The 18747-nt window shown below is 42.9% G+C and overlaps 1 protein-coding gene across 1 annotated transcript in view; it reads right to left on the bottom strand.

Moving 5' to 3' along the window:
• Positions 1-2477: 2477 nt before the first annotated feature.
• LOC121004293 (claudin-10-like) overlaps positions 2478-18747 on the bottom strand; it is a 42773-nt gene continuing 26503 nt past the window's right edge. Inside the window, exons 3-5 of the mRNA XM_040436457.1 lie at positions 11079-11160; positions 9968-10075; positions 2478-2930 (exon numbers count right to left, since the gene is read on the bottom strand). Of these exons, the coding sequence (XP_040292391.1) occupies positions 2804-2930; positions 9968-10075; positions 11079-11160 (317 nt within the window). The 3' untranslated portion in view covers positions 2478-2803. The remainder of the gene's footprint in view (positions 2931-9967; positions 10076-11078; positions 11161-18747) is intronic.

The raw sequence follows: 18747 nt of genomic DNA, 5'->3' as shown, positions 1-18747 counted from the left end.
TGGCAGCCATAATTTCTGCTCAGCGTGAATGGACTTTTATCAGTGAACGTTCCCTCCTCCAGCATAGATGCTCCCTGGCCCACGCAAGACAATGATGCCTGTGCCTGGTGGTGTGGTCAGGTACCATTGCATGTCGTCTAGCACGCAAACCACGCTGATGTAAACGGTTTCGAATGGTCTGACGTGACACTTGGGTGCCTCTCACCTACCTTAAATGTGCCTGGAGTTGTGTGGCATTCATCATCCGGTTACGCAGGGCATTGTTCACAATGAAGTGGTCATCAGTTTGGGATGTGGCCAAAAGACATCCACTTCTATGACTTTCTGTGAACAGCATGATGAGGAGGACTGTTTCAATACTAATTCTAATTGAACCAGGAAATTTATTTGGCGATTTATGGATCAAACACCTGTTGTGAATTTTGCCGTTAAGCTCCTTGTTAGAGGTAAGTTGTTCAAAAAACTTCTATAAGTACCAAAATTACCTTTAGGGTATGTCTACATAGGGCATATATCCTGCTAATTTTCTGCCCTGGAATTCCACATAATTTGCAGCATTTCACAACAGCAGTGCAGTAACCCAGACCTGTTATGTATTGTTATATTATGTTTTATGTTCTGCCATGTATTTCAGCAGAAGAGGTTATGGCTGGCAATGGTTGGCAGGAACAGGACTAACCACCCTGTTTCTTCCCTCTTTGTAGGATTAGGCTGGTCCTACTTCCTGCCAGGAGAGGGTTTTGAGTCCAGACAGAGAGGAGATAGGGAGCACATGCCAGTTCTCCTGTGAGACCTTCACGCCAGAAAGGGTATCAGAATTGAGAATACTTCTTCCAAAGAAGCTTTAATGTGCATAGATAGAAGAGTGATCAGCAATCTTCCCAAATAAACAGAGGCATGCAATTCCATTCTCATTAACTCGTTCTGCAATTCCCAGTTGCAGGGTGCAGACATTAGATCCAGATGGCCAAGCCATCTCAAAGTGTGGTGGGGGCAGAAGTAATATATTATATCCAGAAGCAGCTAAATCTTTCCATAAATGTGTGGTGCCTTACTGTCTGAATCCAGCATGGCCTTGATAGTTTTAGACCTTCTATGAATGTCTGTTCTCTTTCCCTCAGGTATAGTCTATCAAGTTGTTCTCTGGCAACTTTTCAGTCTCAGGAATGGTGTTTCCTGGATGAGGCTTCTCTTTGGGCCTATGCAGGAGCTCACAGATGTTGGTCTTGACCTTTGTTCAGCTAACATCTCCTATTAGCCAGGGGGTGGAACCAGTTCATCACCCTGGTAACTAGGCTAACACTGTCAGTGTTAATTATTTGTTGTCCATACCCAACCAGCGTGCATAAAGAAATACATGCTTTTAACATTAAATCAGAATATTTAACTCTTAAAAAAACTATTAACTATTAGCAGTGATCTGCTGGTTCACTGTAGATGCACTTAATGTATTAAGTGGCACAGGCCTCTTTACAAAGTTGGTACAGTATCTGCCAGTCCATTTTCAATAAAATCAAGTTATAGGCTGGCGTAGATTTGAGCTATTGTTTATGTCAGTTTCTAGCATAACCTAAAATAAATCTGTCTGACCACAAGAGGCCTCACCCCTCCTGCTAAACCCTACCTACAAGTGCCAAGGGCAGCAGAAAAATGAAAATTGTTGTTTGTGCGCAAAACTTAGTGTCTTTTATACGCCATTTTCATACAGCTTTTGATAAATTCCTCCCATTGCCTGCACTGTTTCCTGCCACCGCTATGTCTGCATTTTATACACAGATGTGGAGTTTGTTTTAGATGCTGCATTTAGTGCAAAATTTCACAATCAACTTTCATTTGTATTATATTTTGTTAATAAACAAGTTACTTGATTTTCATTAATGAAAATACATTTTAATATTCACATTGAAAACATTACAATTAGTAGGTCTCATAACGAAGCTGTGTTGGGTGTATGCAGTGCTGGCTTCCTATACAGGGTGCTAAATCTGACATTGTGACATCTTGATTGGATCATTGCAGTCTTCTATATACAGAAAGGGGGATGTATAAGGCTAGTTTCACATTTGCGGCAGGGAACTTCATCAGGCTGTTCTGGAAGAAAACAGCCTGCCAGAGTTCTCCAGATCTGGCACTGCCAGATACCGCCGGCTTCCTGCAGGACCCCATTGACTATAATACTTTCCAGCAGAGATCTGGCTGTGACCCGGCAAGTATGCAGAGAATCTGCTGGACAAAAACGACATTGTCTGCCGGACCTGCCAGCCAGAACACCCAGCCGTAGGTGTGAAAGAAGCCTTAGGTTCCATTCACACGTCCGCAAAATGGGTCCGCATCCATTCCGCAATTTTGCGGAACAGGTGCAGACCCATTTACTTTCAATGGGGCCGGAATGTGCTGTCCGCATCCGCATTTGCGGATCCGCACTTCCATTCCACCTAAAAATAGAACATGTCCTATTCTTGTCCGCAATTGCGGACAAGGAAAGGCATTTTCTATGAGAGTGCCGGCGATGTGCGGTCCGCAAAATGCTGAACGCACATTGCCGGTGTTCGTGTTTTGCGGATCCGCAAAACACATACGGACGTGTGAATTGACCCTTATAGTGAGGATATTAGATATTGCATGTCTTCAGTATCTTTGACACTTGGGCTGCTACTTGTCCGAAAAATAGACATCACTTTACAATGAGGTCACAATGGGATGTTAAATCTTTTAAGAAATATTCTTCTCTTTGGGAAAAGCTAGGGTTGTGCAGAACATGCATCTGACAGACAAGAGGCAATTGTCCGTTACGTAGAAACGGTCACACATAGGCATTCTTGTCAAAATTTCTTGGTGTTCCTCTCTGTCCATTACGGTTGTTGTTCTGATCATGGCGGCTTGTATGTGCAGATCTTACAGACTTTGCTCCATTGTAAGAATAACTTACTCTGAAAAACATAAAAATAAAAATTGAGGGAAATGAAAACTAAGTAATGCACACATAGATTTTTCAAAAAATTTCATTCCCCCCCCCCTGTGAAGATAACTGCCTGTCCATAAGCATTGACCCATGACAGTAAATGTAAAGTTAAACGTGGCATATTTGCTGCAGAGTACCAGAGGAGATTCCACTTTAAAAATCTGCAGCAAATTGCAGTGCAATAAAGTGAATTTGGGTAAGTTTGGAGAACATTATTCGCAATTAGTGGATTCTGTGGATTCTCAGCAGTCATGGAGATTTCCGATAGAGAACTCGAATATAAACTTTAGTATGGATGGCGATGGTAGCTTTGAACATCTACTTGCTGCCACATAAACTAAATGAAGAGAAGTCTAGAGGATGTAAAGATGAATTCTTGTGTGAAATGACTAGAGATGAGTGAAGTTTTGAAAAGTTTGATTTGGCAACTTCTCCGAAGTTAGCCAAGAAATTTTATTTGTTATGAATTAATTTGTCACGAATCACTATAAATCAGCTCTGGCATTCTCCAACCCCGCTGCTCTCCTGCCCTACAGGTAGGAGCCCTTCTTCTGCCATCTGCTTTTCCTCCTTTTCCACATCCTCTAATATTAATGAGAATATGTCATCAACAACATCCAGCTCCTCCTCTCTCTGCATCTTGCTGACTTTTCTAGGACATGGAGGCTTTGAAGTATGATTTCGAAGAAGTATAGACAGCAAAAGATGAGGATGGTCATCATTAAGACTTGGCCCCCCGTCTCCCACTATGCTCAGCTCACAGGACAATGGCTGAGACCGCACGGGAAGAAGGTTTTATTGGGCTGTGACATCACAGTGCATGGCTATCTGCGGATTGGCTGTCTGCACGGCATTATGGGGGATCTCACATTCCTGGGCTTCTTACTTTCACTTTGTAACACGTGCAGCCGGCACTGATTCGCTACCACGAAGCGCAAGGAAATTCGGATCAGTTGTGAATCAAAGTTTTCCTAAACTTCGAACCGAATTCTGCTTTGAATGCTTCACTTCGTTCAACACTAGTAATCACCATAGCCATGTTCACTACTACACAAAGGATGTTCTTGAAACATAACTGTAGTTTTAGTATATTTTTAATATAGTGTAGGGACAGGGATGTTAAAGGGAGTCTGTCACCAGATTTTGACCTTATAGACCATTTATATAGCAGTCTATGATTCTAATGGTACCTTTGATGTTTTCTTGTGAAGTTCCCCCAAGGCAAAAAATGACTTTTATTCATATGTAAATTAGGGCTCGCATGTGCCCAGGGGCGGCGTTCACCTCGTTTGTGCCCAGGCTGTTCTCCCTCTTTTCGTCATATCCCCGCCCCAGCCTCTTCCTTTGCCCGCCCCGCTCTTCCTTTGCGTCCTCCTTCTCAAGTTCTTTGCAGCGAGATCCCGTGCCTGCGCTTTCCATTGCTTGGCCTGGGCATGCGCACTGCGATGCCCATTGTGGGTGTCTCTGGTCCGCCTCCTCGCCGTTGTTTCTCGCCGTTGGCCGGCGCATGCGCAGTAGCTACTGCGATGTCGTGCACACAATGGGCATCGCAGTGCGGCAAAGCTATGGATAGCGCAGGCACGAGATCTCGCTGCAGAGAAGGAGGACGCAAAGGAAGAGTGGGGCGGGCAGAGGAAGAGGCTGGGGCGGGGATATGACGAAAAGAGGCGGAACAGCCTGGGCACCAACGAGGTGAACGCCGCCCCTGGGCACTTGCAAGCCCTAATTTACATATGAATAAAAGTCAGTTTTTGCCTTGGGGGAACTTCACAAGAAAACATCAAAGGTACCATTAGAATCATAGACCGCTATGCTAGAGCGCTATGTAAGTGGTCTGTAAGGTCAAAATCTGGTGACAGACTCCCTTTAAACATTTTTGTAATATGACATATTTTTCGCCCTATAAAACGCACTATTTGAAGCACACACGTTACGCAGCATGTGTGGGCTTGGTCAGGTCACTGTCAGAAGAGGAAACCGTCTATTGAAAAATTCTATTTTATGTCACAGAAAATTTTTTGAGCGCACACGTTACACAGCAGATGTGGGTCTGGTAAGGTCACTGTCAGAAGCGGATACCGTCTACTGAATGTCACTGATATTTTAGGGATGTGCACATTTTAACCACTTCAGCCCCCCTAGCTTAAACACCCTTAATGACCAGGCCACTTTTTACACTTCTGACCTACCCTACTTTCACCGTTTATTGCTCGGTCATGCAACTTACCACCCAAATGAATTATACCTCCTTTTCTTCTCACTAATAGAGCTTTCATTTGGTGGTATTTCATTGCTGCTGACATTTTTACTTTTTTTGTTATTAATCGAAATTTAACAATTTTTTTGCAAAAAAATGACATTTTTCACTTTCAGTTGTAAAATTTTGCAAAAAAAACGACATCCATATATAAATTTTTCTCTAAATTTATTGTTCTACATGTCTTTGATAAAAAAAAAATGTTTGGGTAAAAAAAAAAAATGGTTTGGGTAAAAGTTATAGCGTTTACAAACTATGGTACAAAAATGTGAATTTCCGCTTTTTGAAGCAGCTCTGACTTTCTGAGCACCTGTCATGTTTCCTGAGGTTCTACAATGGCCAGACAGTACAAACACCCCACAAATGACCCCATTTCGGAAAGTAGACACCCTAAGGTATTCGCTGATGGGCATAGTGAGTTCATAGAACTTTTTATTTTTTGTCACAAGTTAGCGGAAAATGATGATTTTTTTTTTCTTACAAAGTCTCATATTCCACTAACTTGTGACAAAAAATAAAAACTTCTATGAACTCACTATGCCCATCAGCGAATACCTTGGGGTGTCTTCTTTCCAAAATGGCGTCACTTGTGGGGAAGTTATACTGCCCTGGCATTCTAGGGGCCCTAATGCGTGCGAAGTAGTTTGAAATCAAAATGTGTAAAAAATGTCCTGTGAAATCCGAAAGGTGCTCTTTGGAATGTGGGCCCCTTTGCCCAATTAGGCTGCAAAAAAGTGTCACACATGTGGTATCTCCGTACTCAGGAGAAGTTGGGCAATATGTTTTGGGGTGTCATTTTACATATACCCATGCTGGGTGAGATAAATATCTTGGTCAAATGCCAACTTTGTATAAAAAAAATGGGAAAAGTTGTCTTTTGCCAAGATATTTCTCTTACCCAGCATGGGTATATTTAAAATGACACCCCAAAACACATTGCCCAACTTCTCCTGAGTACGGAGATACCACATGTGTGACACTTTTGCAGCCTAGGTGGGCAAAGGGGCCCACATTCCAAAGAGCACCTTTCGGATTTCACCAGCCATTTTTTACAGATTTTGATTTCAAACTACTTACCACACATTAGGGCCCCTAGAATGCCAGGGCAGTATAACTACCCCACAAGTGACCCCATTTTGGAAAGAAGACACCCCAAGGTATTCCGTGAGGGGCATGGCGAGTTCCTAGAATTTTTTATTTTTTGTCACAAGTTAGCGGAAAATGATGATTATTTTTATTTTATTTTTTTTCTTACAAAGTCTCATATTCCACTAACTTGTGACAAAAAATAAAAACTTCCATGAACTCACTATGCCCATCACGAAATACCTTGGGGTGTCTTCTTTCCAAAATGTGGTCACTTGTGGGGTAGTTATACTGCCCTGGCATTTTAGGGGCCCAAATGCCTGCAAAGTAGTTTGAAATCAAAATCTGTAAAAAATGGCCCGTGAAATCCGAAAGGTGCTCTTTGGAATGTGGGCCCCTTTGCCCACCTAGGCTAAAAAAAAGTGTCACACATCTGGTATTGCCGTACTCAGGAGAAGTTGGGCAATGTGTTTTGGGGTGTCATTTTACATATACCCATGCTGGGTGAGATAAATATCTCGGTCAAATGACAACTTTGTATAAAAAAATGGGAAAAGTTTTCTTTTGCCAAGATATTTCTCTCACCCAGCATGGGTATATGTAAAAAGACACCCCAAAACACATTGCCCAACTTCTCCTGAGTACGGGGATACCAGATGTGTGACACTTTTTTGCAGCCTAGGTGGGCAAAGGGGCCCACATTCCAAAGAGCACCTTTCAGATTTCACCGGCCATTTTTTACAGATTTTGATTTCAAACCACTTCTCACGCATTCGGCCCCTAAAATGCCAGGGCAGTATAACTACCCCACAAGTGACCCCATTTTGGAAAGAAGACACCCCACGGTATTTTGTGATGGGCATAGGGAGTTCATGGAAGTTTTTATTTTTTGTCACAAGTTAGTGGAATATGAGACTTTGTAAGAAAAAATAAATAAAAAATCATCATTTTCCGCTAACTTGTGACAAAAAATAAAAAATTCTAGGAACTTGCCATGCCCCTCATGGAATACCTTGGGGTGTCTTCTTTCCAAAATGGGGTCACTTGTGGGGTAGTTATACTGCCCTGGCATTCTAGGGGCCCTAATGTGTGGTAAGTAGGTAAATGACCTGTGAAATCCGAAAGGTGCTCTTTGGAATGTGGGCCCCTTTGCCCACCTAGGCTGCAAAAAAGTGTCACACACATGTGGTATCGCCGTATTCAGGAGAAGTTGGGCACATGTATCCGTGGATCCGTAAAAAACATACGGACATCTGAATGCAGCCTTACAGGGGGGTGATCAATGACAGGGGGGTGATCAATGACAGGGGGGTGATAAGGGAGTCTATATGGGGTGATCACCCCCTGTCATTGATCACCCCCCTGTAAGGCTCCATTCAGACGTCCGTATGTGTTTTGAGGATCCGATCCATGTATCAGTGGATCCGTAAAAATCATACGGACGTCTGAATGGAGCCTTACAAGGGGGTGATCAATGACATGAGGGTGATCAGGGAGTCTATATGGGGTGATCACCCCCTGTCATTGATCACCCCCCTGTAAGGCTCCATTCAGACGTCCGTATGTGTTTTGAGGATCCGATCCATGTATCAGTGGATCCGTAAAAATCATACGGACGTCTGAATGGAGCCTTACAAGGGGGTGATCAATGACATGAGGGTGATCAGGGAGTCTATATGGGGTGATCACCCCCTGTCATTGATCACCCCCCTGTAAGGCTCCATTCAGACGTCTGTATGTGTTTTGCGGATCCGATCCATGTATCCGTGGATCCGTAAAAAACATACGGACATCTGAATGCAGCCTTACAGGGGGGTGATCAATGACAGGGGGGTGATCAATGACAGGGGGGTGATCAGGGAGTCTATATGGGGTGATCACCCCCGTCATTGATCACCCCCCTGTACGGCTCCATTCAGACGTCCGTATGTGTTTTGCGGATCCGATCCATGTATCAGTGGATCCGTAAAAATCATACGGACGTCTGAATGGAGCCTTACAGGGGGGTGATCAATGACAGGGGGGTGATTAATGACAGGGGGGTGATCAAGGGTTAATAAGTGACGGGGGGGGTGTAGTGTAGTGTGGTGCTTGGTGCTACATATTACTGAGCTACCTGTGTCCTCTGGTGGTCGATCCAAACAAAAGGGACCACCAGAGGACCAGGTAGCAGGTATATTAGACGCTGTTATCAAAACAGCATCTAATATACCTGTTAGGGGTTAAAAAAATCACATCTCCAGCCTGCCAGCGAACGATCGCCGCTGGCAGGCTGGAGATCCACTCGCTTACCTTCCGATCCTGTGTGCGCGCGTTCACAGGAAATCTCGCGTCTCGCGAGATGAAGCGTATATGCGTGACTCTGCGCAGCGCTGCCACCTCCGGAACGCGATCCTGCGTTAGGCAGTCCGGAGGTGGTTAAACAGGAGATGTGGCGCGGATAATTTAAGTGTCTGCAGCGGACACAGTCTACGGAAAAAGTGCACTGGATGTCACTGATATTTTAGGGATGAGCACACTTTAAACTGGAGATGTGGTGTGGATAATTTAACTGTCCCCAGAGGCCTATTACACGGTATTTTGCGCAGGATGCGCTAAAAATATATATTGCTGCTGTCACATACAATAGTCCTTAAAAGGACTTTTGGGTCTCTGAAAAGTTTTTTGTATAAAAATCTTCCTATTACACTCCCTACACTATCTGTCCCTTCCTATGCACAGCTCTCTCTAACACTGAGCAATTTAGCGCAGGTTGCGCTACAAACATATATTGCTCCTGTCACACACAATAGTCCTTAAAAGGACTTTTGGGTCTCTGAAACGTTTTTGTACAGAAATAATATTAAATTACACTCCCTACACTGTCTGTCCCTTCCTATGCTCAGCTCTCTCTGACTTCGAATGAGCCGAACACGCGTCATCGGTTGCTATATGGCACCCGATGACGCGTTCCGGTCAGCCAATCAATGTAATGCCAGTAGCCAACATAGCTACTGGCATTACAGTGAGGGCAGGACTTACCTGCACGTTTATTGGCTGCTTAGCATCTAATGTAAGGTATCTTCTTAGCAATGCTCTGAGCATTGCTAAGGAGACTGTCTTCAGTCTTCAGTTCTACTGACTGCTGAAGATTCCTTTGTGTAACATACAGGGGCTTCCAGCCTGCGTCTTGTTACTACCTCAGTCCCTGACTAAGTACAACTGTCCATCATCCTGCCTATCTGACTTGTCACACACAGGTATCTGCAGCTCTCAGCAGAATGTTGAAGACAGACTCTCTATAGCAATTCTCTGTCCTTATACTATATTAAAAATAACTGAAATGCCTTACATACATGGTTATCGCATGAAAGATTATAGGCTTAGAATACGTGTTTTCAGTGGAGAGAAGGGACTAAACTGCTGCCAGACTCCTCTGCTTATCTCACAAGAAACAAAGGATCATAAATATTGAAATCCAACATGTCCAGTCCTTCTTTCCCTGCCATCTACTGTTGGGGAAAAGTCTTGATGCCTCGATACACATTGGACAGTCAGACAATTTTAGAAAAGTATTATATTTGTAGAAAAGTGAATCTGTTTGCTGAGGTTGTTGATGCACTGATGTAATAGTCTAATGAACATTTAAAGGCATTGAGATGACATACCATATTTTTTCTTACCTGGCTTTTTTGATACTGTCGTTCAAAGAGAGGCAAAGAATAGCGCCTCCAATGACGGTAAGAGACGATCCTGCCCATCCAATGAACAGCGCAGCACCTAGTTCATACCTGTTATCGAAAAACTGATATAAGATATATATATATATATATATATATATATACAGTACAGACCAAAAGTTTGGACACACCTTCTCATTCAAAGAGTTTTCTTTATTTTCATGACTATGAAAATTGTAGATTCACACTGAAGGCATCAAAACTATGAATTAACACATGTGGAATTATATACATAACAAACAAGTGTGAAACAACTGAAAATATGTCATATTCTAGGTTCTTCAAAGTAGCCGCATTTTGCTTTGATTACTGCTTTGCACACTCTTGGCATTCTCTTGATGAGCTTCAAGTGGTAGTCCCCTGAAATGGTTTTCACTTCACAGGTGTGCCCTGTCAGGTTTATTAAGTGGGATTTCTTGCCTTATAAATGGGGTTGGGACCATCAGTTGCGTTGAGGAGAAGTCAGGTGGATACACAGCAGATAGTCCTACTGAATAGACTGTTAGAATTTGTATTATGGCAAGAAGAAAGCAGCTAAGTAAAGAAAAACGAGTGGCCATCATTGCTTTAAGAAATTAAGGTCAGTCAGTCAGCCGAAAAATTGGGAAAACATTGAAAGTAAGGGCTATTTGACCATGAAGGAGAGTGATGGGGTGCTGCGCCAGGGACCTGAACCCAATCGAGATGGTTTGGGGTGAGCTGGACCGCAGTGTGAAGGCAAAAGGGCCAACAAGTGCTAAGCATCTCTGGGAACTCCTTCAAGACTGTTGGAAGACCATTTCAGGGGACTACCTCTTGAAGCTCATCAAGAGAATGCCAAGAGTGTGCAAAGCCTATGTCTAGAATATGACATATTTTCAGTTGTTTCACACTTGTTTGTTATGTATATAATTCCACATGTGTTAATTCATAGTTTTGATGCCTTCATAGTCATGAAAATAAAGAAAACTCTTTGAATGAGAAGGTGTGTCCAAACTTTTGGTCTGTACTGTATACATATATATTTACTCAATAATGTGGATGCCTTTATCGGTTTTATTACTCTATTACTTACTTTTGCTCCAGGAATGTTGGATCAAAGAATTCTGAGGTTATTTTGTTTGCATACAGGGACACTCCAGTCATAGCACAGAGACCTAGAACAGATGTGAGAGGGAACTTATAGCTTCGTCTTTTGTACTTCTATCCTAAGTGTCTGTTCACACCGCCAGTTTTTTATTGCTTGGAATAATGTATCAACCTGACAGACTCATAATGATGCCTCATACACATGACTGTGCTCAGATTTAAAGAGGACCTTTCCCCGGTCCGGACATTATCATATAAATAGCTGGCAGGGTAGGACATATTGATGGTGTGCCCCCCGTTCTGGTTTCCCGTCTAGTATGTAAATTCATACCATCAGTACGGGGAGGAGGAGACGGCCCTATTTCTCAAGGTGAGTCTCCTCACAGCCTGGGAAAAAAAAAATCTCACCTTCTCTCTGGCTATGATACTCTCTGCTGCAATTGGATAGCTCACAGCCAGGGAGAAGGAGACGCATCTTGAGAAACATGGCCGTCTTCTCCTCCCTGTACCGATGGTATGAATTTACATACTAGGCGGGAAACCAGAACGGGGGGCACAGCTGGCGAATGGAGCAGCGCATAGAAAAAATAATCAGCAATATCACATGTCATCAGTATGCCCTAACTTGCCAGCGATTTATATGATCATGTCAGGACCGGTAAAAGGTCCTTTTTAAGGATAAGCGAACCAGTTCAGATCGAACTGAGCTAGGATTCCACAGAAGAATTGTGTGTGTTGAAGCAGGTGACAAACAGGAAAAGAGGAGACAGAACATGTGGCTGTACCTGCTATCAGAAGAGTAGGTGCACCTTAAAAGCAACTACCTGCAAGCAAATACTTTCATTTTGTTTTCTCATTTTCACAGAAATCTTTTTTTTGTGGGGTTCAATATAATTACTGCAGCAATACCCACGGTGCAACAGTAGTTGAAATTGAGCATCAAGCCAGTTGTTCATTTAAATATTTTTATTTTCCACACGGTCGCAATTGAATTTTTTTTTTTCGGGCTGGGGTTCCAATTAAACAACATTATATAGGTCACTACTACAGCAATACCCATGGTGAGGCAGCAATATACCTGTGTGCGTTAAGTTGAAATTGAGCATCAAGCCTCAGTCATCCGTTTACATAATTTCAGTTTCTTAACAGGCGCAATTTATTTTTATTTTTTTAGGGGGGTGCTTTCAATTTAATTAAACACTAGAGATGGCCTTGCGGTTCGCCCCGGGTAAGGTTCCGGACGGGGTCGTTCTTATCAGGGTGGGTGGTCTGTGGTTAGGCTATCAGGGCCAGAATAGCACCCTGCTGTAGGGCAATATCAGGGACAGTTCTTTGCCTACCCTGTCTTTGAATACCACAATATTATCTAGCCCAGGGATAGATCTTTTTTGCTTTTTTTGTGGTAGGACATATGGTTTCTGATTTGGTGCCGCCGAGCATCTGATTTAGTGCCGCCGAGCACTTGTTATTGCCTACCACATCTATGCTTTTTGCTTAACTTTAATGATTTAATTTATTTTCATTTTGAGGGATATATTTTCCATTGACACGTCCACAAAATGGGTCCGTATCAATTCCGCAATTTTGCGAAATGGGTGCAGACCCATTCATTTTCAATAGGGCCTGAATGTGCTGTCCGCATCCGCATTTGCGGATCCACACCTCCGCATCCGTTTCAGCAAAAAAATAGAACATGTCCTATTCTTGTCCGCAATTGCAGACAAGATTAGGCATTTTCTATTATAGTACCGGTGATGTGCGGTCCGCAAATTGCGGAATGCACATTGCCGGTGTCCGTGTTTTGCGGATCCGCAAAACACTTACGGACATGTGAATGGACCCTCATAGTAACATTATTAAAGGTTACGTTTTATCTTTATGTATATTCTAATGGATTGCCTTCCTTGTACAATGTTATAATATACTTTCTATGTTAGAAAGTATATTATAGTGCATTTGTATTGTGCGGCAGTTGTGTGCGGTTCTGCAGGTATATAGAGGGACAAGCGTTATTGGAACAAATAATTTCTACTGATGTGATATACCAGTTGTCCCCCAAAAAAACTGATTGAAGCAGGGTGTTATATACCAATATACTTTCTTTATAGTGCATTTGGGTACTGTTTAGTGCATTTGCGCATGCGCGTACGTGAAAATTATATTGCCGATATTTCGCATTGAAAGAAATAATGAATGGAGATCGCAAATTTGAATAATACATCTAGTATGTCACTGTCCATGTTGTGGGACTATTTGTGCACTTCTAGTAATTATTTCTTGGCTGCAAATATGAGGTGAAGGTTTTTCAGGTTCGCCTGCCATTAAAATGAATGGGACCCGCCGCTAACTTGCGGTTCACAAAACATTTGATCGCATTCGCGAACCGTCCCGGCAGATGTTCGTCCATCACTAATGCTGAGGCCTGCATCATGCCACTGCCGCTAATGCCTGAGGGTCAGTGTCCGTGTACTCACTTTCAACATGGTTGAAATCTATAAAAAAAAAATGTGGGTGCTGGTTACATTTCTTTAAGGCACAGCATAAATATACGTGATTACTGTGTCAATACCGACACTTTCTCCCAGTCAAGGCAATGCTGGCACCTGCATCATGCCACTGCCACTAATGCCTGAGGGTCAGTTTCCGTGTAATCATTTTTCACACAGTTGAAATGTAAAAAATCTTTGGGGGGAGAGGGCTGAATTTCTTTGAAGCGCGGCATACATGTATGTGATTACTGCGTCAATACCGACATTTTATAACAGTCAAGGCAATGCTGCGGTCTGCATCATGCCACTTATGCCACTTTCTAACCACAACGTTGTGTACGGCTGATGCCGCCTGCATTATGCCAATAATGCCACTCGCCAACCGTCACGTTCCCCAAATATTTTATTCATGAGACATGTGCCAGCGTGGTGTCTTTTTAAAAATGCTGTACGATAACTAGTGTTTGCGAATATTTAGAATATAGTGCTATATATTCGTATTCGCGAATAGTGTTGAATATTCTAATCGCGAATTTATCGCTAATATATTACATTGTCGATTTTCGCAATCAAGTAAACAATGACTGGAGATCAAGAATTCTCGAATTTGCAAATTTATGGTGAATATTCGGCCAAAAATTAGCAAATTCGAATATTGCCTATGCTGCTCATCACTAATGATAACACTGTCAAATGTGCGTTTACCCATAGCTATGTATGTCAGTGTCACTCAGACATCATTTACTATTGCTGTCATTGCGTTCCAGAGCTAGGGGAGGGGGAAAAAATCATAAAATAATAATGAGTCCTAGGAGGTTAGAGGAGCAATTGGAGCAACTTTGGTTTGGCCCAAACCGATTCGGGTCTGTATCGAACTTTTTCAAAAACTCATATTCTAATTATACTTTAACTCCCACAACATTCTATGGGACCATGACCATTAAAACATGTGACAACATATTTTCTAGTGTAATGTGTTCATGGGTCCTAATGGCATTTGCTAGGATCTGTCAGGATCTACTGCAAATCTGGGCGGAAATTGTCACAATGAATAAAATGTCTATAGTGCCTATATAACAACCTATTATGATTCTTGGAAGTGAAGTTTTGCCTCCATTTAACAAGGAATTCTTAAAAGTCTTGAGTTAAAGGGAACCTGTCACCTGGATTTTGGGTATAGAGCTGAGGACATGGGCTGCTAGATGGCCGCTAGCACATCCGCAATACCCAGTCCCCATAGCTCTGTGTGCTTTTATTGTGTAAAAAACCGATTTGATACATATGCAAATTACCCTGAGATGAGTCAGAGCTTGAAAATATGACTCTTCTCTGGTCACACAAGATATGACTCTTATGTTAATTTGCATAAAAGGCAGGAAGTACAAAAATGCGGAATACTTATTGAATTTGTCTGCAAATGAAATTAAAAGTGTAATTTATATGTTTAGGGTAACACAATGAACATTTAGAAACGTTCAGTGAGGGTAGCATAGTGGAGGTGACAGGTACCCTTTAAAGTATGTATTATAATCCAGAGCCTTTGTATATTATTCAGCCATATATCACTTAGAGTATATTTTGATAGGTGAGAAGAATATTATTCACACTTCTGAAGAACCATTGGTACTTTTATAACTTTATTCTTCAAGATAAAAAGTGTTGCGTGGCTCGCAGGCCCATATATTCAGAGAACGCCAAGTTGATGCACATTCACTCAAGCGCGACGTTTCGGGGGTCACGCCCCCTTACTCATGCGTGAAGAGCAGGTGTAACCAGCAGCTTTAACCCTTTCATGACCAAGGGTCATTGATGCCCTAGTGTCCAGGTCAAAATTTACAAATCTGACATGCATCAGTTTATGTGGTAATAGCTTTGGAACACTTTTACTTATCCAAGCCATTCTGAGATTGTTTTCTCGTGACACATTGTACTTCATGATAGTCATTTATTTGATTCAAAATATTTCACCTTATATTTATGAAAAAATCCCAAATTTACCAAAAATTTTGAAAAATTCACAATTTTCCAAATTTCAATTTCTCTGCTTCTAAAACAGAAAGTCAGTCATACCTAATAAAATATTTATTACTTAACATTCCCCATATGTCTACTTTATGTTGGCATCATTTTGGAAATGTCATTTTATTTTTTTAGGACTTTAGAAGGCTTAGAAGTTTAGAAGCAATTCTTAAAATTTTTAAGAAAATTTCCAAAACCTACTTTTTAAGGACCAGTTCAGGTCTGAAGTCACTTTGTGGGGTCTACATAGTGGATACCCCCATAAATGACCCCATTGTAGAAACTACACCCCTCAAGTTACTCAAAACTGATTTTACAGGCGTGGTCTGGCTGCCTAGGCGGATGGGCGCATAGAGCCTGAGCTCCCGTACTAGCGCCAGATAAAGCGACTTAAAGCGAACTCAGAGATCAGCAAAATCATATCACAGCATCGGCGTAAGGGAGTACCCCCTATAGCCATGACGGGCCGGAAAAAAAAGGCAGCTAAACAGCCGAAACTCACGAAGTTTTACTTCTCTAGAGACGCCGGGGAAATCCAAGATGGCGCCGGAAGCGATATGGCCCCTTCTGGAAAGCGCGCGGTGATTGCAGACGTGCCGTTGACCTCCCCCACTACTAACCTGCGGAGATCGCTGTCAGATTCGGCGCTCCATTCCCAGATCGAGCTGGAAGTAGGGGACTCGCACGCACGCAGGGGACCGGAGGACACCGCAAGCCGGGACGACTCATATAACCAGGTGAGCCGGACGCATACACCCAGCAGAGCGGAGAAGGATCCCGCCTCGAACCACCAGGACACTCCTTGGTCTCAGACCAGCTGGGGGGCGACTTCTACACCTCCACAGGAGGCCACCAAGCACGCACAATCAACCCCAGAAAATGATGGGGAAGTGGCGCTGCAAGCGTTACAAGTATCGAATACCGCCCTGACAGACACTGTTATGAGGGAAATGCTTATCCTACAAAGGCGCTCTATGTTGCTGGATATAAAGTCCATTATAGCTCCTCTACGCTCAGATATTGATGACCTAGGGGCCCGGACGGACCACCTTGAAAACAAGTTTGGGGACTTTGCTACCTCGCATAATGCATTAATCGACGCACATGCAGATCTGGAAGCAGAGGTTGAGAGCATTAAGGCCAAAATGGCCGACCTTGAAGACAGAAGCAGGCGCAACAACATAAAATTGCGCGGGATCCCAGAGTCGGTGTCCCCCAAAGATATTCCTGAGTATGTACGGTCTCTACTGAAAGCGGTACTACCGGACTGTCACGAAAGAGATCTAGAAATAGACAGAGCACATCGTGTTCCGCGCCCGCGCCACCTAGAAGAATCGGTACCTCGTGACGTGTTAGCCAGAGTACACTTCTTTAAAATCAAAGAACAACTGCTGGCGGCGGCGAGAAAAAACGGAGGCCTTCCTGCACCATTCCACAAGGTACTCTTGTTTGCAGATCTGTCAGCAGCTACCCTGCGCTTGAGAAGAGCCTTTTTACCAATCACCTTAGCTCTCAGAAATGGGGATATACCTTACAGGTGGGGTTTCCCGGTACGCCTGTTGATCCACCATGGTGGAGAAATCCATGCCGTCAAAACGGTGGAAGAGGGGCTGGCGCTATTGCGTAGTTGGAATATAACTGCCAGCAGAATCGTGGAAGCTACCCGCCAGGCTCCTGCTAAAGTCCGGAAAGACTGGTCGAGAGTTCGCTGAACCTAACTTCTTCCAGGGCGAGTGATTCTCGCCATGCAGGTGCTGTACGTCAGTACAGGTTGTGTCGTCCTAACACAATTTGTTGTCCTAGGTTGCAGACAGGACATTTGCCCTACTTTATTAAGGAGTCTTATCAGGCTCTCTATGTTTACGGTTGAATTGTTATTAATACCTCACCTCCTATGTTTTTGGGGGAACCAGTTATTTGATGTTAATGACATGCCTGTATCCAAAAGTGCTACCTTTGCTAGGAAGACACGGACGTCCTCGCTGGGAGTCGTCCTGTGTTTGAAATCTCTTTTATTACCTACTACTATGCAATTGTTGTTTATTCTGATATATAATGGTAATAACTTTTGCTAGCTTAAATGCTAATGGCTTAAATAGTCCTATGCGTAGGTCCCATATGTGGAAAGAAGCCAAATTGTTGAAATGTGACATTCTGGGAATTCAGGAAACACATTTGTTTCACAAGGATGCGTTTAGATTGAAGCATCCACTGTTTCCCCACATATTCCAATCACACTTTCACTCTAAATCCAGGGGGGTCATGTTAGCGGTAAAAAACTCAGTAGCGTTTAAACATATAGCTGATCATATAGACCCTTTGGGGAGATTTGTTATATTGGTGTGTACACTGAATAACATGGTATTCACAATAGTATCCCTATATGCACCTAATAAGGGTCAACTGCACTTCTTCCATAAAGTATTGAAGGTGGTCAAAAAACAACAACAGGGGAAACTAGTGATTTGTGGAGATTTTAACTTAACCTCAGACCCTATGGTTGACACATCCTCGCCTACAACAAGGGCTTCCCCTTCCCTGGCGGATACTTTCTGGAGAGAGGAACTGTATGATGTTTGGCGTATACACCACACATCCGCTAGAGATTATACATTTCATTCTGGGGTACACAATGTGTACTCCAGGTTGGATATGTTTCTCGTGGATAGAGCACTTCTTCCATATGCTCAAACCTCTTCCCTAGAAACTATTAAATGGTCGGATCACGCTGCTATAACTCTTACATTATCAGAAAAAGCTAGCTCACCCCAGACATATATATGGAGAAGTAGCCCATTTTTATTATCTGACCCCCAATATAGGGAAAAAATAGAGACAGACGTGAAGGAGTTCTTCCAGCTAAATGAATCCCCACACACGGACCCGGTAACCTTGTGGAATGCCCACAAAGCAGTCGTTAGGGGATCCTTTATACAACAGGGGGCAATCAGGAAAAAACATATGGAAGCCAAGATGTCAGACATTTTAACCCGTTTAAGACTTACAGAAACAAGTAACAAAACGAATCCATCTCCGCTTTTGGCCGAGGAAATCAGATGCCTCAGACAGGAGTTGAGAGGGTACATGCTTTCCGCTTTTGAAAAAATGCATAGAAAATCAAAGGCGTCTTATTATTCACAGGATAAC

The sequence above is a fragment of the Bufo bufo genome, chromosome 6, assembly GCF_905171765.1.
Source record: "Bufo bufo chromosome 6, aBufBuf1.1, whole genome shotgun sequence".
Lineage (NCBI taxonomy): Eukaryota > Metazoa > Chordata > Amphibia > Anura > Bufonidae > Bufo > Bufo bufo.
Note: the sequence above shows the minus strand (reverse complement) of the source record. Positions and strands in the feature narration are given on the sequence as shown.